At 35.8% G+C, this 24234-nt stretch overlaps 1 protein-coding gene across 1 annotated transcript in view; it reads right to left on the reverse strand.

Moving 5' to 3' along the window:
- ESR1 (estrogen receptor 1) overlaps positions 1-24234 on the reverse strand; it is a 168259-nt gene that overhangs the window by 20501 nt on the left and 123524 nt on the right. The window contains exon 6 of the mRNA XM_035538970.2: positions 9497-9635. Within this exon, the coding sequence (XP_035394863.2) occupies positions 9497-9635 (139 nt within the window). The remainder of the gene's footprint in view (positions 1-9496; positions 9636-24234) is intronic.

Raw genomic sequence — 24234 nt, forward strand, 5'->3', positions numbered from 1 at the left:
CCCCAAGGTACCTTGATTTTGCTTCTTTTATTATTATTTTTGAGGGGTTGTGGGAGGAGTTCACTAAAATCTTTTTCAGTTGATTTACAACACCGTTACAGTAATTAATTCTCATTGTTTAAACAAATACAATATTTTTGGCTACTTATTCAAAAATATGTGCCTTTAGTGTCAACGCATGAATCACAGTCTCAGAATCACTCACAGCTGGGCAATTGGAAAATACAGGACTGGAATTAGCACAGTTCAAAATGGAATCAAGTTTTTTTTCCATTGAAGAGTTGCTTGAGTTAGACATCTTCCAAGAAACAAAACTGAAATATCAGTTCCAAACAAAAATTTGAGGGAGGAAAACAAGCAGCACCCCTAAGAGCAAGGCTCTCTTTTCCTCCATTGAGCTGGGGAGTTACACCTGTATTTCTTCTTACAACAAGCAAGTGACCCACTCTTTGAATTACTGCGTTTGGTACTGTAACTTCCCCAAAGCAAGTTTTGAAAAAAACTATTGCCCACACACAGCAGCAGTTTTCAGCCATTGTGGCTGAAAACTATGTCTGCTATATCAACAAATCAACAATTAGGATTGAGCATGAGGCTCTGATGGGTAATTCCTACCTCTTCCAATACTCATGAAATTACCAACACACCGTTCTCAGGTTTGCTAATCTTCTCTGGTGTCTGTTCTGAACCTAAAGTGGTGGCTTATTCAAAGACCAAATGGGAGATTTTAAAGTACAGCCAATAAAGAAGAGGGAATTCAAGAAGACTAGGAGTGTACAAAAGACAGAACAGAACCATCAGCACAAAATACAATTGTTATATACATTTGTGTGTTCTATTAATAGACATTGATAAACACTTTCTACTCCTACATGAAATGAAGCATTAAAACGTCTTGATAACGTATGCTATCAGGAAAGCTCCATCCGTAGTGGTTTTAATACCAAATCAAACACATCCATCTGAATGTCTTAAATATTGTCAAACTGGCTTTGGAGAAACACTTAACTACTTGAGGATTCCCTCTTTTCTACAATGCTATGCTTTATCAACAGTTAAAAAATAAGGAAAACATTATCTGCAGTGAAATTTTACTTCAGACCATCCTGCATTAAAGAAGGAAAGGGAAGACTGACTCGCCTGCAGTTCCCCAGATCGTCTTTTCCCTTTTAAAAAATGGGAGTGATGTTTCCCCTCTTTCAGTCAGTGGGAGCTTCACCGGACTGCCACAACTTCTCAGATATGATGGACAGTGGCTTAGCAACTACTTCTGCTAGTTCCCTCAGGAACCGTGGATGTATCTCATCAGGTCCTATGGACTTGTGCACCTTTAGGTTCCTTAGCTGGTCTCAAACCTGATCTTCTCCTAAACTTTTTCTCCTAATTCTTTTTCCTCGTACTATCACTAGATACCAGGAAGAAATGAGCACCACACCCCCTGTGGGACCTGACTGTACTTCCGTCTCCTCTACACTTTCTATTTATGCCTGAGTTGTTTAAGAACTCCTTATTCATCCATTCAGGCCTTCTGCCACTCTTGCTTGACTTTCTGCATGTCAGGATGGACCATTCTTGAAGCTGGAAGAGGTGATCCTTGAAAATCAACCATCTCTCTTATATCACTCTTCTTTCTGTAGGACTGTATCCTACAAAATTCTTCCAAGCAGGTCTCTGAAACAGTGAAACTCAGAACAGTGTTTTGATCCTGCTCTTTGGTTCTTGAACTGCACTGTTTCATCGTCAGTCCAGCCAAGTCTGTCCCCGACCTTCATGCCTTTCACTGGTTCTTTATTTTCTGTAGCTATGACATCAGCTGAAGCACCTCCCTATATCAGCTCTTCAAACACTTGTGTTATAAATTTATCGTCAAAGCAATCCAGAAAGCCCCTGGATTGCTTGTGTCCTGCTGGGTCATCCCTCCAGTAGCCCATTAATCCTGACCTATAGGATCTCAGCTGATTCCTCATCCATTGCTAGCAAGATCTCCATGCATTCCCACTGCTCACTCACACACAGGGCAACTTCCCTTCTTGCTGTCCCAGTCTGTCCTTCCTAAAGAGCCTATAGCTCTGCTAAAGCATCCAGTGAAGCTTTCCAGATGTGTAAGCTGTCCCATCATGTCCCTGTGTTCCTAACGGCATCATAGTCCTGCAACAGCACATAGACTTAACACTTAGGGTGGACCTCTTTCTACCTGGTTTGGGAGAGACCTTGCAATCAAGGTCTCTCCTGTCTATGTTACCCTGAAATTGCCAGCACAGTCTACCACCTTCCTCAATTGATTTTTGGGTCATCACCTCCCCCGTCATACCCAGTTTAAAGCTCCCTTCACCAGGTTGGCCAGCCTGGGGACAAGGATGCCTTTGCCCCCACTTGGTAAGATGGATCCCATCTCTTCCTAGCCATCCCAATCCTCAGAGCAGGTTCACTGATTATAAAAGCTGAATCCCTGTTGTTGACACCACCTATGCAAACACCTGTTGACCTACACAAGACCTTCCTCAAGTCCCTTCCTCAGAACTATGTAGTTATGACCAAATATCTTTCCTGGCTAGATCAATAAAAGGTTCTTCTACATAGGCAGTTAAAGTAAGAGTACACTCTATATATCAACAGTGATGACTCAGGTCTGAAATATATATACAATTAAACACTTTCATACCTTTTTTTTTTTTTTTTTGAGGTAAAAGATTCTAAACAGACCCATAAATAAGATAGGAGAAATCTCTAAAATGCTGCTATAATTGTAAGAAATCTGTGGGTTTTTTAATTTTTATTTTATTTTTAGCATTTGACAATATTTAGATTAGAAAACTGCTATGAAGGCTTTCCATAAAGGAACAGGAAAATTACAATAATTTGCTGAAGAATGTTATACAGGAAGGCCATTTTCAGTTTAATTTATACTCAGTCTGAACCACCTTAACCTAAAAATACTTCAAAATTCTCTTCATATCAAATATGCAAAAAAGTTTCATTTTGGAAAGATCAGCATCACAATTCACCATGACCTAGAACTGGGGACTGACCATCCAAGGTCAGAGTGACTAGATGAACAAGGATTCTTAGAAGCTGTGTAGGAAATAAAGGCTATCTCAAATCCAGAAATGTTTCATTCTCTCTGAAAACTTCTGCTCTGTGCCTACAACACTCAACAGGGAACTTCTTTTTCTAACGGCTGAAAAATAGGATGATCATAATTGTGGGTTTTTGTTTGGTTGTTGTTGTTTTCTTGTTTAGTTGTTTTTTTGTTTCTTTGTTTTGAGAGTTCACCAGTTTGACCATTACCATGCACATCCCTAAACACTAGAAGGATCTTCCTAAGTTATATTTAGGTTTTCTGAATTACAAAATAAGTAGTTTTTACATTTTTCTCCAAGGCCCAGTAAAGACTCTGATTAACAATAACTAAAACTGATCCCCTTGGCATTTTTTAAGATGTTTAACTCATAATACTTTTGGATTCTTTGGGCCTGCAATATATTAATACACCTCAAAATCCAACAATAAAGTGAAAGGTGAGGAAGAGTTTAAATCATTTCAAGAGATTCTTACAGGTTGAAACACACAGTTCAATCAGGTAAGTAGCCTGATTACAGGGTGATTGTTTGAGTTGGTTTTCCAACACAGAATCTGTTGCTATAAAAGATGCGATTAAAATAATATATACACATTTTTTCAAATGTATTTTGAAGTGCAAATTTAGATATATTTGTTTAATATGGGCCTTTTTCCTTTGTAATAATAACAGCAGCTAGTCACTAATAAAGTGAAGCATCTGTCACCACTTTGCTTCCATTTTTCTGGTAAGTCAAAGGTCATTAACGCATCCATAACTACACAGTGGGGAAAATTTAAAAACTAAAAATAAAAAAAACTGTCCATTTACTCAAGTGGCAGACTGACTAAAAGTATAATGTCCTTAGGCATTTGCAATATTTTACAAGGTGAGGGACTAGCAAAACACACTGATTTCATACTGACACTCTTCAACTGTACCCAGTCTTCTATGAAAATATCTGAATGTGCTATCTTCACGGAAAATATAAGACTTTCTTCAGATGTGGTGAGAAACCTTCCAACCCATGAAATTTTCCATGAAATCCATGAAAAAAATAAATTATTAATCTGCAGATTCATACAGAGAATGCTGCAAGCCTTTATGCTATTCATGCTATCTGCAGTTTAAAGAGATCCGTGGCCTTCTGCCATTGCACAATATGAAGGTCAGTAAAGGGAAAAATCTTCAATTTCTTCTAGATGAGAAAGAGAAGAATAAGCTTCATCAAGCACTGGAAGAGGATGTGAACAGCAGTTTCCAAATAAAGTAACTGATAACTCGATTTCTCCATAGAAAGATTGAAATAACCTGGCAGAAATTGCAAATACTGACTGCATTTAATTGAGATTTTTGAACTCTCTAGACTGATTTGAGGCTAGTAGACTTTTTTTTTTCAATAGCAAATAAAAAATAACTAGAATATAACATGAGAACAATAGTATTGGTTCCTTTCAAAAGTATATTAAACCCTCAGCTAAGCATACAGGTGTTTGGATCTGCTGATTTGTAGTAATTACCTCTTGCTTTAGATTGGAAGAGAGATAACGTGGAGTACCATAATTCTTCTCAACCTGCGCATGACTTTATACAATTATTATCATTTCTGTTTCATTTTCCTTTTTCTACTGAACTTCACAGACAGATAAGTCAGTCTACTTAGTCATTTGTATCAAAACTTATCTGTGTCTTTGCCTATGCAACTCCACTGGAAACCCCTCCTGTTTTTTCAATATCTCTGTTAGATAAGGAAAATCAGAAAAGCATGGTTTCTAAGCACAGATTTACACAGTGTACTACCAAGGTTCTGTATTATTTTTTTCCCAGTGTAATGATTCCTGGGAGGGGAGCTGCAATATTTTTACTTTTTGAATTGCTGGTTCCATAGAACTGACTAATGCAACAGTGAGATGGAAAGATCAGCTCAGAATGTAGCTTATGAAGTTTAGTACTATTCTCCTCCTATATGCATCAGTTTACTTTTGTCTACACAAAATATAGATCTTGTTTAACACCTTTTGGAAGTCAAACTAGACCTCCCTTGTACATGTGCTTGCCAATTTCTTCAAAGAAGAATATACCTTCCAATATATCTACACCACATACCTTCTCCTTACAAAACTCATAGTGACTCTTTACTACTATGTCATGCTTATTCATGCCTCATCCAATTCAATTCATTTCTTTAGACTGTAGCCCATCAGTTTCCCTGTAATGGCCATCAGGCTTACTGGGATGAAGTTCCGCCAACCTATTTAAAAACGCAGCACTGCTGGTATGCATTTTGCTAGTACTAGGGATGTTTCAGTTGAGAAGTCATCCACTTCAGGTAGCAATTCAGCTATTTCTACCATGAGGGTTTTTTTAGAATTTTGTTTCAAACTTTTAAGTAATGTCTGATCAGTGTGATATTTCAATGCAGTAAATGCTTTAAAAATATAATAAGTTATGACTTTTTCTTAGTCCTGAAGAAACATTACATTTTCCTCAAAATTATAAACAGCTTATTGTCGGGCCTGACAAATTTCAGCCCTGGTCTAATGACATTTTTAAGGTCTAGTTTCTTGGGAAACCTCCAGACAGGAAACATCTGTTTCATCCCATTGCAAACGTAACCCTTTACTTCTGGATTTGCCTCATACAAGACACTAATTTTCAAAAACAGTATATAAAAGATTTGCATTTATCCTGGATTATTATTTTTTTATTATTGTATCAGATGCTGTACATTAATTGCAATCTCTGTGAGTGTGCTATTGTATTTCCTTATTGGGTTTATTTTTCTAATCTATACTTATTGTCAGTTGAGCTTTTATAATAGTATCAATTGTACACTGTAAAAATGTACTATGTGACTGGCAGACTGCTAAAAGTCCTGATTTTGAATCAAGACTCCAGTGTTTAGGTAGTGCATTAACTGAAGAAGAAAGGATGCATTATCCCACAGAACACCCTATCTAATTACAAGGCAGAGTGGGAATAGAAAGGGATAACGTGATGATATTCATCCATACAGAATACAATTGTCTAAACATACTGGCAGCTTAATTGTTGTGTAATTATTTTTACAGGCAAAGCAAAATTTTAAGGAACTTAAAGTGGGTAAAAAAGGGCTACTTTATGGATATTTTCAAGGAGTCTTCCAAATGTGAATAGATACGTAGGAAAATTATAGAGGTATTTATTTGAAAATGTAACATGTAGTGTCACAGAATGGGACAGAATATAGTGTCACAGAATGGGACCCAATAAATCCCAAATAGGAGGAGCAAGCTGGAAGAACAAAAATTAGATTTGCTCAAATAAAGGCAAAATAAGAATGGTATTTTTATAGCATTTCAGACAGATATGAACAAGGCAAGACTGTATTTATCTAGCCAAGATGGAAAAAGTTGCTCTAATAAAACTTGAAGTGACCTGAGCTTTATATACAGATGTACACAAACGACAGTCTATCAGACAGAAGGAATCTATCAGATACAAGATAAGCCTGAATGTGAAAAATGGAACAGATGAAGAAATCAGAGAGGATGCCTGGCACTGAATGATCAGACAGGCAGAGACAACATATTATAAAGCTCTATATTAATGATATTGAACTTGCATTAAGTCCACAAAGACAGAGGTTAGAGACAGACCAAGGCTTTAGTATCTGCAGTTGGTGACTCTGGATTATAGCTGACAGTTAAATTTACATTTGCACATGCTTTTAACTGCACAGATCAGGTAACAGGGTAAGAGTGATGGGGATTCATGACAGAAAGCTGTGGATGAAAATACTGAAAATAAGTATCCTGTAAAGAATATGCAGGTTAAGGAAAGAAGCCCAGATGAAAGAAAATGTTACTACTCTATGCATCTTTTCCATTATTTTAGCCACTCAATCATAGTTTCATTATTTAAATCTACAACAATAATGCATCAAACATTTTTTTGCACTCTTCTTGTGATATATGCCCAAATATTTGATACAGTGGAAGGACTCCACTGGCTTAGTCTTTGAAACAGTCTCTGTCCTGCCCTCTCAAATCTGGCAAATAATATGACTCTGCCCTGTAACACTCTCAAATGGAAACATGCTTAAATCAAATTAACACATAAATTAGTGTTAGCACTAATTAATTATTACATCAATAGTTAGTAAACTAATTAGCATATCAGTGCTCTCCAGAGTCAAGTAATTTATTATTTCAGTTTTGGCAAATATCCCTAACAAGTAGAGGGAAGAAAGTATATGATGCCCTGGAAACACATTTCTTATTATTTGAAAATGATAACATCTCATAGATTTAGACTTTTATAAACAGTCCTATTTAAAAGTCAGAAAACAAAGAGTCTGTTTTGGTTATGAAGTAAATTAATTTTTCACCTCTAAAGTAATATGTGTTTCCACTTACATGCAATTGTTTCCTTTAATCCATCAGAGACTTGGTTTAAACTGCATGAATCAACTGCTCAGACTTCATTTTATTCAGAGCATGGGAATTTTTGGTTGAGAAAGACCAAAGTTTCAAATGTTTCCCTAGCTCTTTTTCTTAGCTAACAGAAGAAAAAATGGTACTCTGGCTCTGTTCTTCAGTTTTAAGTTTTTTCACACAACCTACATTACAAAATGTGGAACAGATTAGTTAGCTTTTGGAGGCTAAATTGTAATTTATAATATTTTTCAATAGCATACTATATTTGCTTTCCTACAGTAGAATTTTTTCCTTTTTATGGGCACTGAGAAATTATTTTAAAACTGATGTGTTTTCTCTATTTTTTTGCCTGGTCTAAGAAGAGTATATTTACATTTAAGCAAGCAGATATATTCCGCACAAAAAATATATTTTATATTTTTTCGCACATCTAGTTCCATAGCTCACAGATCATGTGCTTATACAAGCAGAAGAGGGGCTTTCCTATGGCAATAAGCAAGGCAATAAGCACTTCCTTATCTCTATGAAATATTATATATTATACTTTTAGGCATTATTGTTTATATTTTCCTAAAACAGAAAGATTAAATCTTTTCTTTTTTTTTTTTTTTTTTCAAATAGAGGGGGAAAAGATCAAATGATTAGCATTGTACAAATGAAAGCTCAATACCCCACAGTTAGTCAAACAAGCCGCTCAAAAGATGTAGCATCAAAAGATGAACAATGTTAGTAACCCATTAGGCATTTTGTCATACAGTCTTGGAACTTAATGAATTCCCAAGTAGATTTAAAACCTTAAATAAAAAATAAAAATAAAAATAAAAATAAAAATAAAAAAGAGGAAAAAAATCTTCATTAATTACTGTAATCTTGATTTTGAAACCCTTACAAGAGAAACAATTTTTCTGCTAGCAAGAGTTTTGATTAATTCACCTAACTAATGGTTGCAGTTGCTGAAGGAACTGCCTTTGACTCTTTGCTGCAATGCCCCTGCTACAGCTTACTGTCTCTGCAGCTAAGCAATGAGACCAGTAGCATTGCCAGATCTTAGCTGCCTCACATTATAGTCTAGCTCTGCACCGATGTGACCAATGTCCACGCATAAGGTCTCCGCTGCCAACTCTGCTATGTGGGTGTCTTCAACATCAAAAAAGAGCACTACCAATAGTTAGGATATCTCCATCCTAACCAAATGTTCCTAGGTTTGCCACAGTCATCTGTCAAATTCCCTGCTCACTATTTATTCTGTTTCAATGCACTTTCTCAAGTCTAAATATTTTCATGACTGGAAAAAGAAAAAAAAAAAAAAAAGGGGGAGAGAGAGAAGCTTGAGTTTGCACTAAGATAGCTAGAATTCCTGTTTTGATTTTGTGAAGACTGGCAGCTAAAATCCAAGATATTGTTGTATGGCAGAGAAGCATATTTTTCTCTTTCACATAGAAACATCTACAGCATCTCAGCAAGACTACCTAAAAAGGCTTAGAGAAGCAAACAGGTGTGCATTTTCCAAATTTGACTCCAGTGTTCAGAAGAAAAATAGAAACTTCAGTATAAATGAATAAGATTTCAACTTAGATCCATCAGGATTTTCTTACAAAGTTATGTCTGGCTGCCTGAATAAACCAATTTTAACTAAGACTGACTAGGACGATTCTAGGTAAGCAGAAATAATTATCTGGATTAAAGTGATTAGTGTTCCAGATTTAATTTTAATTTAATTTAGCTTTGCAACAAACTGTACAAATTATAACTGGAATTTTCATCTGCTTTTGAAATAAAGTACTTCCAGCAGCAGGTAACTTTCAGATGTTTTCTCTGTCTAACAAATTACCAACATCATTCACCAGAGCAATTCTAGATATTTTAGAGCTCCTTTTCCAGTCCCACCAATGATAATCCTGCTTAATTTATGACATACTGTCAAAATGTAGTATCAGCAAGATGACTACAAACTAAAAATTAATCTGATTGCAGTAGAAACAAATTAACTTAAATAATTAACAGCAGTACTCAGACTGACCTGTCCAGTAATAGGTTAGGTGCAAATAAAAGCTTTCCTGGGTGTTCCATGGAGCGCCAGACTAAGCCAATCATCAGTATCTCTAACCAGGCACATTCCAGTAGATGGACCTGATCATGGAGTGTTAAATCCACAAATCCTGAAAGAGTAAATAGGAGACAATAAAAACACTCCAGTTTTGTAAGTGGAACAAAATTTTTCAGAGAACCGGGTTAAAAATGCATCGGAGCTGGATAACCAAGAAGAAAAAGCAATAAAAGCAATAAAAAGAGCAAATAAAAAAATGTCCTTTTTGAATTTTCTGGTTGAGATTTGTGTATTTTCAGGTTCACTATGTCTTTATCCTATAAAACATTCAACACTTTCTAGCAACGTAAGAGCCAGGTTAACATTGTACTGTGTCTGGCTGGGATGGAATTAAACTTTCCCTACAGCAGCCCCGTGCTCTGCACTTGTAGCTAGAACAGCACTGGTATCACACCGGTGTTGTGTCTACTGCTGAGCAATCCTGGCACAGCATCAGGACTCCCTCCAACTCCCCCAGAGCCAGCAGGTTGGGGGTGGGCAAGAGGGGAGGAAGGAACATCACCAGGGCAACTGACCTAAACCAACCAAAGGGATATTCCATACCATACAATGTCACACTCAGCAATAAAATATGGAAAAAGGAAGAAGAGAAGAGCGGTGGGCTCTCATTGTGAAAACGTCTGTCCTCCCAAACAACAGCTACGTGCGTTGAGGCTCTGCCTCAAGGTTGTGGTCAAGCATCGCTCGTTTGTGGGAAGTAGAGAGTAATTTCTTTCCTCTGCACTTCCACACAGCCTTTGCTTGTTTTTTTTTTTGTTGTTGTTGTTGTTTCTGTTTGTTTTTTGTTGTTTGTTTTTTCCCTTTTCCCCTTTCCCTTTTCCCTTTAGTATTATTATTTAATTAATAATGATTTTCCCTTAAAAATTATTTTTTCCTTTAATTAAATTATCCTCATCTCAACTTGTGAGTCATTTCTTTCCTTTTCTTCTTCCCCTCCTCTTCTGAGGAGGGGGAATGAGAGAGCAGTTGTGGTAGACTTCAGCTGCCTAGCAAGGTAAAACTACCACGAACATCTCCTTCCCCACGTGTTGCTGTTGGCCTGGGAAGCCACACACACACTTCAAGAACAGAGCAATCTGCTGAATGCCCTTCCTTGTGGAATGCTGTTTTACAGATTTGTGAACTTTTCATCACACTGGAAGTGCAGTATGGAAGAGGGCCTAATACAACATTTCAAATTAATCAGTAAGCAAATGCTTATAACAGCATAACTAGAATTCACTCATGGAGCCATTTGCTTGCATTTCTGTTGGATTAAACCACCAGGAAGGAGATGACCTCTCTTACTCTGTATTTAAACAGTGCTAGAAACAAGGAATGCAAAATGACAAGGTGGCTTATAGCAATGCTAAAATATGGAAATGAAGAATAATGATGAAGGTAGACACGAAAGCATAATGACAATGGTCATTCATGCATTCATTTGATGGAACAGATGATATCATTCTCTATTTGAGACTCTCACTCTTTAAGAAAATTACTTTCAATCCAAAGATACATGGAAATTGCATAACACAATCATATCCTAGCATGAGATTCTTTAGTTATATAAGCTTGCTAAGAATGAAATGTATAGAAGTTCCCTCAAAACTGATATTTTTTATCCTTTACTCAGTGCTATGTGTGAAACATATTTTTTATCTTTTTTTTTTTTTTTTTTTTTACAGTTGTGATTGATTCATATTATTCTTCAGAATACAAGTTACAGGATAGGTTACCTCACCAGTCCATTAAATGGCAATGATCTTGCTTTAGTATTGTATTCTCACTAAAGGTATATATTGAGTCAATTTCAAGCAATAATACCTTACATTTCTCAAGTACTATGTTGAGAAAAAAAAAAAAGTGGGAAAAAAAATAACAAAGACATTTCTAAAGCTAGATGTTGTGCCATGAAATATATTTTTGCAATAACAAAGAGAAGGAATAAAATAGAGTTCACAAATAAACTTAGAAAATATTATAATGTTTTTCAGAACAGTTGGCGGTATAAATATTTTTAATGAAAACATCTGAGAGCTAATCAGTCCATTCATAAACAATCATTCAAAAAATAAAAAAGAAAAAGAAAAAGAAATAAACAGCTTTGACATTTCTGAAATAAAACTCATCAATCACTAGGAGTGGATTTAGACCAAAGTAGCATTACCTGCTATTTTTATGAAGGTGGTAAGTATTTTAAAAAAAATAATAATAAAGTTGTCCTTTTTTTTCTTGTATTTTTCCATTTATTTTGAAAGGTAAAGAGGAGTTTCAGACTTCACAGTGATGGAATTGCAGTTGCCTGAGTCACCAAACAGCCTGAATAAATAGAGCTAAAACTTAAAATAGTAACATTATTAACTACAAAGCATTGATTACAGCACTTAAGAATGAAACTGGCAGAAGGAAACTGTTGTCTATATATGGAGAACAAACAATAAACACTATATTTCCTATTAAGTATTGTCTTAATACAACAGCACACAATATAATGTTTTTATCTGTGAATGAAAAGAACCACAGCAATGCATGGGCCCAATTCCCTGTGTGGTATTTGAAGTTTGTGGCCAGTTCATATCAGTCAGTTATATTGCCATCATTTCACATGGCTGCATACTATTCTACAGTGGATTGTTTTGACTTGCAGAAAAACTGAGTTTGTTGCAGCTGTGGTGATTCACTTTACTGTAAAACTCTGCTCATTCTACAGTATTCTGGATGCCAAAATGTTTGGCAGCACTGTAAAGTTCAAGTCATACCTCAAGTCTAGATTCAAACTACATGCAAGAAAAAACTTACTTTTAACAAGTCTTTTTCTTCCAGACTTTTTCAAAACATATGAAAAACATAAGAATAACATGAACAGTCATTGAAATATATCTACACGTGCTGGGAAAGGTTATAACTGTGTGCTATAGCAGAACCCAAGCAGGAACTAACAAATCTCATAGAACTTCAAACACTTATTCAGCCCTGTCTTTAGTATGCAGAACAGACGTCCTTTCTTCTTGTATTTCAACTTAATGTAGTCAAAGAAACAAATTGAAAACAAAGTATGTATCTTCCAAGCTGAAAAGAGGTTGTGTTTTTCAAAGTACAGAACTATAAGGAATAGCAACACCCCTTTGTACAAGGGCACTCTTTTTCTGATATAATTCTCCTTCCTCACTTCACTTCGATCTCCACACTGTCTTGGTCTTGTTTTTACTACACCTAATCTCAAAGTCTTTTTAAGAACTAGGTTTTTATTAGCTCTAATTTTCCCTAGCCCTGCATACAAAATTTCAGATTGCACTGAGGTTATGTGATCTGCACAAAAACTAAAGAGAAAAAGTAAAAAATAAATTACCTCAGTAGTTTTGCTAATCTGCTTTGAGAAAAAGAAAAATACAGCATTACAATGCTAAAATCATTTAAAGTAGCTAAATATGAAAATTTTGCATTAAAAAGTCCTAAAAGGATTGACCAACAACATTTTTGCTACCTGGAATATTAACTTTGATTTCAACGAAGTTTCATCAGAAAACTAGCATGAAAAATAAAACTGATGATGTGTCTGTATTTTAAAGTCTTAAATGACCTGTCAGCCTTACAGTTTTGGGTTCTATAATAAAACAGCTAACACAAGCCTTGATTACTGAAGGTTTAAAAGTCTGTAATATAATAATGCACAAGAACTGTAATTCATAGAAACCTTATCAAATTAACTTGTTGGCTTTTTAGATGATATTATACATTTAGTTGATAAAAATAACAGTTTTTATGAAACATGCTTTTACAAAACATTCAATTTCATAAAAGTATGCAACAGATAAACTGAATTCAAGTGTTTTAAGTGACACATCTCAGTATGCAATGGTAAAAAGAACTGATTTGAAGTGATGTGTTTCTAGAGGAACCCCATACAGCTTACTTCTTTATCTTGAGCATTTTTTTAATGATGACATGGGAAAAAGCAGAAATCATAATTAAATTGACATGATGGCATGTGGAAAATAATATAACAAACAGGTTAATAATGTAAGCTATCTAGATCACTCACTAGCTTCATCATAAAACAAACAAATAAACAAAAAGTATAAAGAGAGAAATTTAAAACCAAGAACATTAGGGGTATATACAAGATGTAATGGTCACAGCTCTAGGGAGGAGTTGGAAATGATAGAGGTCATCCCTGTTTGAGCTTCCAGTGTGAAACTGCATCTATAAAACCAAAAAATTTTATAAAAAGCCAGGCAAACTCAAAAGGAGTTAGGAAGTTAAATTACCTCCATGCTACATGAATCTGGTAGCCACTCTTGAAGGAGGATGAGAAGTTGGACAGAATGATAAAGGTCAAAATGATGAAAGCATTGAAAAACACGCCCTCTAGTGAGGAAAAACAGCAATTTAGTTACTCTTTAAGCCAAATACGTTAAAGAGTTAAAGGACTGCAAAGTGTAAATACCTAAAGAAAAGGAAAACGACATTACAAATGGTAATGGTATAACATACAGAAGCCCACAGTGGAATTTAAACCTGCTCCAAGTCAGACTAAAAACGAGAAGCCATTCTTAACAAAAGTAATTATCTGAGCAACATACTAAGGTTCCATGAATTTCCTGTCATTTGAAATGCTAATCAAGATTTAATTATTATTTTTAAGACATATTCTTGTTCAAGCAAGTTAATTCAGAATAATGTTACAGGAGGTTAAATTAAATGATGAATAAATCTTTAGTCACTTCATCATTCAGAGCAAGCTGCACTTTAATTTCACTAAAATTATGTGTTGATGTGCACTGCATTCCCAAATATCAGTGTTCTTTTAATGCTGGCAAGTTTTGAAAGAAAAAATATTTCTGAATTCCAAATTTTCAGTTATTGTTCCTTAAGGAAACAGAAAGACCTTCACTTCACTGTTGATAAATTAATTGCAGCTTATTCCATATAACCTACATCTGATTCCATCTACCAGACTGACCAATTGAATGATCTTATGACACATATCAATATGCTTATGTGGCCAAAAATCTTAAGGTCTAGACTGCCATTAAGCTATTCATACATCATATGTCTGTCAGAAGCAAAACACAGATTAAAAGCCATGTCTGGAACGTCCCTGTTTCATACACAGATAAATTAATGGTATTTTTGAGTGATTGCCAACAGAACACAATAATTGTTCCACGAACTCGTGTATAAATATGGAAATATGAACTTCTGAAAAGCCAGAAAGGTGTTCTGAGCACTCAGCTAAGAGTAGGTGGCAATTAAATTGGTTATGTGCAAAACAAAAACGGTAATGTTCAAACTAAACTGATTATACTTGCTAATATAAAGCAACACTATATGTCATATCGGTGATAATATCATACAAATCTCTCTCTTCCAGACAGTACTGGAAGAGGCAGCAGGTCCATGGAGGAAAAGCAATAAAAATCCCTACTTTGGTAAGCATGTCTCTAGAGGTGAAATTGGACTTGGGAATCTAAAACTATATCAGTCTACCATTCAGAAAAAAAAAAAAAAAGGAAGGAAATAAGCATGTACCAGAGGTATGAGCAAATCTCTTTGGAAAGTGGGAATTTTGGTCATTGTCCAAAGGACAGGTTACCATGAAAGAACACAAGGTTTGATAGAACGAGAATTAGGTTTAAAAAGAGAGAGAGAGAACAACAACAACAACATAAAAAACCCACTCTTGAAAACAACAGAGAAGAGGTTTGCAGTAGGGAGCAACATAAAGCTCTGATGGTTTTCATTTATTGCTACTGTAATGTATATTGTGAACCCTGCAGCCCTCTGGATCAAATGCCAACAATATATACGTCAAATTTTACCAGTCCAATATTTTGAAACCAATAAATTCATTATTAGTCTTAATTATTTTTGACATAGTAAGTAGCATCTGATTTAGTCAGAAAGAATTTCCCTAATAATTAACATTCTCAGATACCCAATGATTGCAGATTTACCCCTACAACAATAAATCCTCCACTGGGTACTTATTAATATTTGGGGATTTTTAAATTATTGGCATTTCACAGCTTCTGCTATGACTCAAGACACAATTATGCAGTGTCCAGACTATTCCTCTTCCCACAACAAATGATAAAGCAATCTTCTTTTCTCATCTGATCTATCTGTAATCATACTTACATGTTTATACCATGTCTTAATTACCATGAGTACCTAAAATATAAATTTCAAGCAACTTTTGCAAGATTATAAACAAAATTGTGCTATAAAGAATGACTCTGCCTCCAAGTGTTCTGTAAGAAAGTAAAACAAAAGCAGTAAAAAGCTTTAAAAGAAATACCAAAGGTCCATCTAGCAAAGTATCCAACTTACAACAGCAATTGATACCAGATGCAGAACATACAGCAGGAAAAACATAAAGTCATGCTTCTAGAGATGCTTTCTCAGGCTCCAGTGGTATATGACTCAGGGACTTCCTGAGCCAGAGATGGTCTTTTTGTACTTAATGTCCCTCAACTGTTTTTTCCTCAAGTTTGTTCAGTTGCTTTTTGAACCTATGTAGACTTTTAATACACTTCAGATTTTTTATATACTCTGTCAGTAATGCTCTTTGGTAAAAAGTTTCACACCCTAGGTTAACACTGTGAAAATCATAATCTACTCTAATAAATAAATAAATAAATAAAAATACAATAAAAATAAAAATCACTAACTTTGATTTGATACATCTAGTTATTTTAATGAACTATACCATCATTCCCTAGGTCATCATCTCACTGCCAATCTTCTCTTTTTCAAAGAGTTTATGTATATTCAAGCAATTCCTTACATTAAAATTATCCTAATTCATCACTGTCCTCTGAGCATTTTACAGTTCAACTATATTCTTTTGGAGACAGTGAGACTAGGACTGCACAGTTTTTCACTGGCTCTTGTCTTTATCACCGTAGCCAACTTAATATTACCTGTAATTTTTAACACTGCTATTCATCCCTTTTTTCCAGATAAATTATAAATATGCTGAACCTGTTGGACTGCAAAGGTTATTTCATTTCTAAATGTCCTATCCTCTTGCCTGGAAAGTCTTTACCCTGGTAGTAAAGAGAATTTTTATAATCTCTTCTATAGTATAAAATACAAAATGGTATTCTTTACAAAAATATCCTGAGAAGGCAGAATATTCTTACACCACATCATATATCTGCATATACAAAGCATTCTTTTCTTCTATCTTATTGCAGTGTTTTGAAAAGTAGTAACTACAGGAGAAAGCTGTTATTTTCATCTTAACACAGTATTTCAGCTATGCAACAGGCATGTAATTGGGCACATTTGGAAGAAACACAAATTAGGTTGGCAAAGACAGCAGGAAAGTAGTGGTGAGTGCTGCTACCTGGGAGCTAGCAATCACTCAAAAAAAAAAAAAAAAAGATATGGTTTATATGAAAAAAATATATAGGTAGATAAAACAAACAGAGAAAAATAATGCCTACAGCAAATTCTACTTTCAGGAAACAGACAGAAAAAGGCAAAACAGCACCTGTTTCTCCTAACCTAAAGGGCACTAAAGGATCAATAGGTCTGCCATGATCGTTTGATCAAGATGAGAAATTTGTGCTTGCTGTAGTGCCAGTGGGTCAGTGCCAAGACTTTCCAAGCGGAGAGGTGAGACCACATCTCTGCATTTATCTAACACATAAAATGACATTTTGGTCTGAACTTGCATGGATTGCTCAGATTCTTCAACCTTTAAGGCAGAGCCAGGAAATCTCTTAGTCCACCTGAGAAGTGGCTGAAGTTTTCACCCTGACTATAGCCTTGCCCATACACAACAACAGGGCAAAGAGTTCAAGGAGAAGTGAGTCAGAGAATCATAAACACTATTTTCCATGAGTCTCAGTATTCACAGGGATATTTCTGTAATGCTGCTTATTTCTACCTCATTACACAGATCTTCAGACCAAAATTATAACCAACTTTTATTAAGCTCTCCCTCCTTAGGGCATTTAATGGATGGCATGGTCATATCGTCTTAATTGTTTACACAACTCCAATGTTTTAAATCAAGCTGTGTTTTGAAGAGTGAAAATCAAAAAGTTCTAAAATTCAACATTTTGGATACAAATGTTTTGGTAACAAAATAAATAGTATGATTGATACATTCTTCTAAAGGGACATTATTTGCTGTAAATGGGCTCAGGAGAAAATAGTTGTAATTTGCTAAGTTCCTGAGAGAAAAGTCTGAAAGGCAAACACCAAGCAAATGGCACACTTTGTCAACTCTTTCAGAATTCTGTACTTTCACTGCCTGTATAATTATAATATATTAGAATACCAATCTAAACTTATAAATTGTCTCCTCTAAACCTAAAAAGCCTATCAGAAATGAAGAGATGAGATCAGAGAAAAGACCATCTGCTGTTAATTACCGTTAATTCCTTTTAAAAAATTTACTTTGCATTTGCCATTTTAAACTCTAACAGCTCTAAACCTCTTTCTGTATTATAACAATTACAATTTACAGCCATAAACATAACCTGAGTTAGGGATGTTGCAGGGGTCAGTTTTGTCACTTTTATTTCAGATCCCATTTCTAGAAGCTGGTCAATCTGCTTCCACCTAAAAGCTTCACCATGGCAATTCAAAAACGCATTTCTCAGTTGAAGGAGAACCATTTCAACCATTTTGCAGGAATGTGTAAAGTTATTATGACTTCAGTCAATACCTTCTCCTTGCACAAAAGTGCATATTTTTTCAGGCCTGCCCAGTCCATATCTTTTCAGGATGAGGAGACTAAAAGGTTCTTGAGGCCATTCCTGGTCCAAATAGCTAATGCCTCATTCAGGACAGGAATCTCTTCTACCTTCCTCAGGTACATACCAGTCCGAACTACAACACAAATGTTCCCTGCGTACCCCAAATCTAATAAATACTGTCCTACATCAAATTTCCTGTGCCAAAGCAAGCTAGTGGAGAAACATCCAAGTGGAAGCTAATCTATTCAAAGCCAATACTTTGTACCACAGTCTGGATTTAGGTCCATGAAAACACTTTACTGGTGATGACAGATAATTGACACTGGTCCGACATACATTCTCATCAGCTGACATACACCTGCCACGTGTTTGTGAAATACTGCTGTCTTGCCTGAGAAAAATGTCAGAGGTCCATAGGACAGCACTAAGATGGCTGGCATTGCTCCTGGGGAGATGCACTTGGTGCTGGCCCAGCTGCAGCATGCAGATGCCCAGGCCAGGAGCCAGCTCCAAGAATGGAAGTGCTCTCATGGGTTTTGGGGACAGTGAATTCTCACTGCACAGCAGCCCCAAGTAAATTGCTTTTCAAGGTTTGATTGTCTGGAAAAATCTGTCCCAAGCTGGTGGTCAGGCCACGGCTCCAAAGCTCCATAGCAAAAGATGGAGATTTCTCCCTCACTAGGATCTCCCTTGCATGGATGCAGTTTGGAGAGAAGACAAGCTGTGTTGAAATGTAGCTCCAGACTGTGGCTGAAATGCAGCACAGACATACCCAGTGAAGCTAAGTGCTTAAATTTCCCAACTTTCCTTGCATGTGTCACCATGTCTGCCTTGACTAATAAAGTTTTTATTTTGCAACTGTTTCACTTTGATAAATAAGATTATTCCAGAAAGTGCATTAGCACCACCAGTTAACACAAATATGTTGAGGCCTTCCATCAGGAAACACAATAAAAGTAATCGGCACTCACATAGCACTTTACATTTTCAAAGGGCAGTAAAGCCATTAAGTATTATTAAATGTATTTTATAGACAGAACACAGAGAGGTTAAGTGCCTCATCCAGGAGGCGGCAGGATTAGGATGGAGGTGTGGCAGGCTCTTAGCACACTCTCTAATCTTTTCAGCCTCAAAATCTTTAGGATGGAGAAGCCTCCTTGAACTCAAGTGCAAGCTCTCTTTCTTGCAAATCAGGAAAAAGAAGAAAACCAGCAACTGAACTTTTCTCAAAGTGATAAAGGAAATAAAGCCTTAAAAAATTAGAGTTGGAGAAAAACTGTTTAGATTGTGAGGCAAAAACCTGGATGCAGTACACTAAAAAAGCATGAATTCTTTCTTAGGTTTTAACGTACTCGATGGGCTAGGCAAGGTAACTGCCTATACTAGAACTTCCTAGACCTAAACTTTCTTCCTCATTTATACAAGTAGTTTCAAAAGTCATTAAAATAATAATAAAACCAACAATAATAATTGTTGCTGGTGAAGGCTGCCTGGCAGTTTGCTAGAGAAAGCTTATCATGTTGTCTTTACAAAGTAAGGAGGGATATGTGCATATATTTTCTATACAAACACCAAGCAATTCAAAAGAGCAACAAAAATTATGTTAATTATTACATGACAATTTCCTACAACACTACCATGCTGATGCATTAAAGCATTTTAACCATCATTTATCCCTGGACTGTAATCTGAACATCCAAGACTCAGGCTACCCTTTGACAAAAATAAGATGCTACTTTAGGGCTCCTTTATCACTGAGAGCTATTCGTTCTTTCAGGGAGTTCAGGCTTGCAAATAAAGTGTGCAGGATATTGTCTACATATTGAAAAAGGGAGAACATAAGCTGCTCCCAAAGATTTTAAGTGTAGGAACAATCAACTTCATGGGAAGGCTTTTCATTTCAAGGATGTTTTCTGAAACTTTTCCTACACAGTTGAGGTAGGATGCTACATCAAATGTATTAGCTGCTGACTAAAACATGCAGTATGAAGTAATAAACTTTTTTTTTTCCCTCTACAACAGTTAATTCTATCACTCTAAATTTATATCAATATTTAGAACAGTTGCAAGTGGGTTTGTGGATTTTTTTGTGCATGGTGTTTTTGTTTTGTTTCATTTTATTTTATTTTTTGAATGTGTTATACTTTTTAAGAGGTCAGTACTATGCAAAATGTTTTGCTCCAAAAGCAGATCCAGCTAAAATCATTTGTGATGCTGGCTACACATTCCTGTCTGACTTTTATGAACACAAAAGACACACTCATAAATACAAGCCGTCCTCTCCACCTCATTCTTCTCCCTGCCCCTCCCCACCAGGCTGCTGCTCTTCTGATTTGTGCTGTTGGTTTAACTATTCATCCAACACATGAAATAACCCCACAAGGAGGAGCAATGAAAGACATGCAATGGGCAGCCAGGGAACACCAACCACCTTGGATGAACCCTTGTCATAAACCTGCTCCAAGATTTGAGGTCATATCCAGCATGACTCAGATACTTTTGCATGCTTAGCTGAATTCAGACCTTTTTACTAAAGTACGCGTTTGTGCTCCAATCAGAAACTAAATCAAATATAAATAAGTGATGTGTTTTTTGACTGCCAAGAACAATCATTTGAGCAAAAGCTTTTCTGAAGCAATTACTCATCAAGTTTCTAAGAAAATGTATAGTCACTGGATGGGGACAAAAGGAAGCAGACTGAAGTAGACTCTTTCACAGCACTGTAAGTGACCACAGCATGACCCTGTGAGGTTTCAAATGCATGCTTCAATGCACAGTTATCAGGGGAGATGTTTGAGAAACAAAGATCAGCCTGCAATACTTGCCAGTTTGCTAGTGGTATTTGCTGCGGCCCAGACTCATGAAAAAGTCCATGAAAAACCTCAGGCCAGACAAAGGCAATGCAGGCATGCTGCACATGCTAATGGCTGGGTAGCAGGGTTGAGGTGGCAAGTGAATCAAACTTGGTTAAAGTGAATCTGGAGACCTCCTCTACCACAGACAGCTCATTATAACTTCTTCACACCTCAGTTTCCCCACAAATGCTAGGGTATAAAATATCTCCTTTGTTCCATTTTTTATGCTTCTTGTTATATTGGTTAGAAAAGGTACACAAAGGACCTGAAGGCTGTCATTACATATTCAAGAACATTTTGGAAAAGAGAAAATTATCTTTTCAAGGTAACACAAACAGTGATCATCATCAGCTACTCTTCTAAACTAGTATTATTTATTTATTGAAGTAACTAGAAGCTGAAATTAATGATTACTAACCTTATAATTTACCTGTTTCTTAATATGCCTAAAATCCTGATTTTATTTTACACTTTTTTTTTTTTTTTTTTTTTAACTCTTTGTCAATTATATTTTCACCATTTTAATTTCCATCTCCATCCATGGTTGGAATCTTGATAAATGTTATTTTTGAACTGAAGACCTTTTTTGACTACAACTTTCAGGTGATGAAACTGGGAGGGCTCTCCTCTTTCTTCCTTCATTCATAAAATCCAGTGAACAAAACACCAAATTTTCTGCTCCTCAGCCTATTTCATCCTAGGATCTAGGGTACTTACCACTGAACCAGTTAACATTCATTTCAGCAGCATCTGGAGCTAGCAGAAAAGCTGACTATTTTGCAGCCCAAGGAAAAGAAGAAAAAACTGTCAGGTCTATACTGAACTTGAAGATTAAAACTGCTTCAAGACCACAAATAGAAACTGCTCAGAACATAATGTGCTGTACCCAAGAAATGGAGCATAACCTCAGAGTTCATGGTCTGGTCATTCTTTATAGTCATTAGGAAATAAAATTAGCTTGACTAAGGCACCTGCATCCATTTTATTTCTTCAGATTGTTCGCTTTTGGAGAAGTCCTACTTTTCCCTAATGCACTTGTATGTGAGTAACAGAAAAAAAAAGTATGTATATGTATTCCTTCATGTTCATTATGTTCTTGTACCTATACCAAAACAGAAACATACACATATATAAATGTGTATGCTAAAATGTTTTCCTATAACATTCACCCCTCCATGACTGGTTTTGAACAGAAACCAATCTCTGAAAAATTATCCAAGAAATTGTAATGACACATCAAAGAGAAGAAAGACAGCAAAATTAATTGCAGCAATTTCCTTTAACCACTACAACAACAAAAGCATTTTAGCAGCTGTGTGGGAGTGTCACCCTATGACAGAGCAAAAGAATACATTGCAGGGAAATCAAGACTCTGGAATGCAGCTGGCCATTTATATTCATTTTGTTGTCCAGGGAAACCTAATAAGTTAGCAAGGAGCATGTTCCCAGAAAACACATCATTCACTGAAAACCCCTTCTCTCCTTCTCTGAAAACCCCATGCTCTCCTTCAACAGATGATAAATTCAAGCAACATTTCAGCATCTGCTAAGCCTCAGGCAACCTAAGGAAACTCGTTGTATGGACCAGCCTGAGGTGTGAACACAAACATTGCTCTTGGAGAACCACCACCTTGTCCTCAACCAACCCAAACTGCTGAGGCACACTCTGAAGCTGGAACTTGTTGGAAGCACTCTGACAGAATATTTACATTTGTAAGTGACGGGTTGACAAGCTTAACACACTCTGGAGAACTTGTCAACTTTTACAAAATAAAAATAAACAAATAAAAACAGGGTGGGTTCTAGCAGGGAACACATAGCGTCCCTCTCAGCTATCTTAGTTTTCAGCACTCCACCAGGCACCTATTCCTACTCAACATTGTGAAAGGTACCTAAACTTCTATGAAATCTAGGGCCTTTTTTTCCAAAATTCTCATTTTCATTTTAAGCCAGTGACTAAAATATTCAAAATATTAATTAAATGTATTTCTTTTATCTGAAATGTTTCATTTTACCTGGAACAGTTACTATTTAGCAAAAAGATAAAGAAATGTAATTTTTTATTAAGTTAAAATGATTCTTTTTTATTGTTTGGTACTGTCAGGAAACAAAGATATTAATTATTCACATAACTCTGATGGAAACATCTGGAAAAGTTTTGGAACGTTGTACGAGTTCATCCAAACTAACTGGACCTATAAATCCTATTTGTCATCCTTTGTCAGTACTGGAAGGTTGAATGGAATTCCATTACTTAAAAATATCACAGTAATATCTTCTAATAAGTACAACAGCAGGAATTAAAGATTAGAAAAAATATATGTAACTTAAAATTCAGCAAGTTTCATCTGGAATTATAATTTGATCTTTTTTCTTTTTTTTTTTTCCATCCATTAAATTGTGGTAGTTTTCATCTTCCTTCTCATTTACAGAGAAAATATTATTTATTATGTTTTTCTTTTCTCTGTCACCTAGTCTGGAATGTATATTTGACAGATTCCTCATGGATGAAAATAAAACATTTAGCTTGGGTCAAGAAATGGAGCCACAGTTCAGACATAGCCTTGGATATTGTTTTTACGACTAGTACCACCCTACTATCTCAAATATGACCTTCAAGACACAAGTTTATTGATACAAAGAAGACCTTTCCAGGCTGAAGGCTCCTATCGCCAAAGGCAGAAGAACTATGTTTGGTGTAGGAGCCATGAGGTAGCAAATATGTGCTACTAAAATGATGTTGCCCACATCTGATGATATCCAGAATGTTTGGGGGGCTGAAGCTATTCTATACTGCTACAGCTAATATATGCTTATAAGCTTCTACAAACACAGTTAAATATAGTCCTACCCCTATAAACATTAGTTATTCTCAATCTGTTTAAAGAATCTGAAGCTGAGAGACACAGTGTCACACAGGCAGTTTGTTAATAAAACAGAAATCTTCTCATCAAAATTATACTGAAATATCTAGGAAAGCACCAAGATACTTCTGACATCCCAATATTGAATGATTTCAGAGAAGTTACTGACAAGCTAATACCATTATCTCCCACCTACTTAACATCAGCACTTAAAAGATACTCCACAACACTAC

This window comes from Cygnus atratus, chromosome 3, assembly GCF_013377495.2.
Source record: "Cygnus atratus isolate AKBS03 ecotype Queensland, Australia chromosome 3, CAtr_DNAZoo_HiC_assembly, whole genome shotgun sequence".
Classification (NCBI taxonomy): Eukaryota; Metazoa; Chordata; class Aves; order Anseriformes; family Anatidae; genus Cygnus; species Cygnus atratus.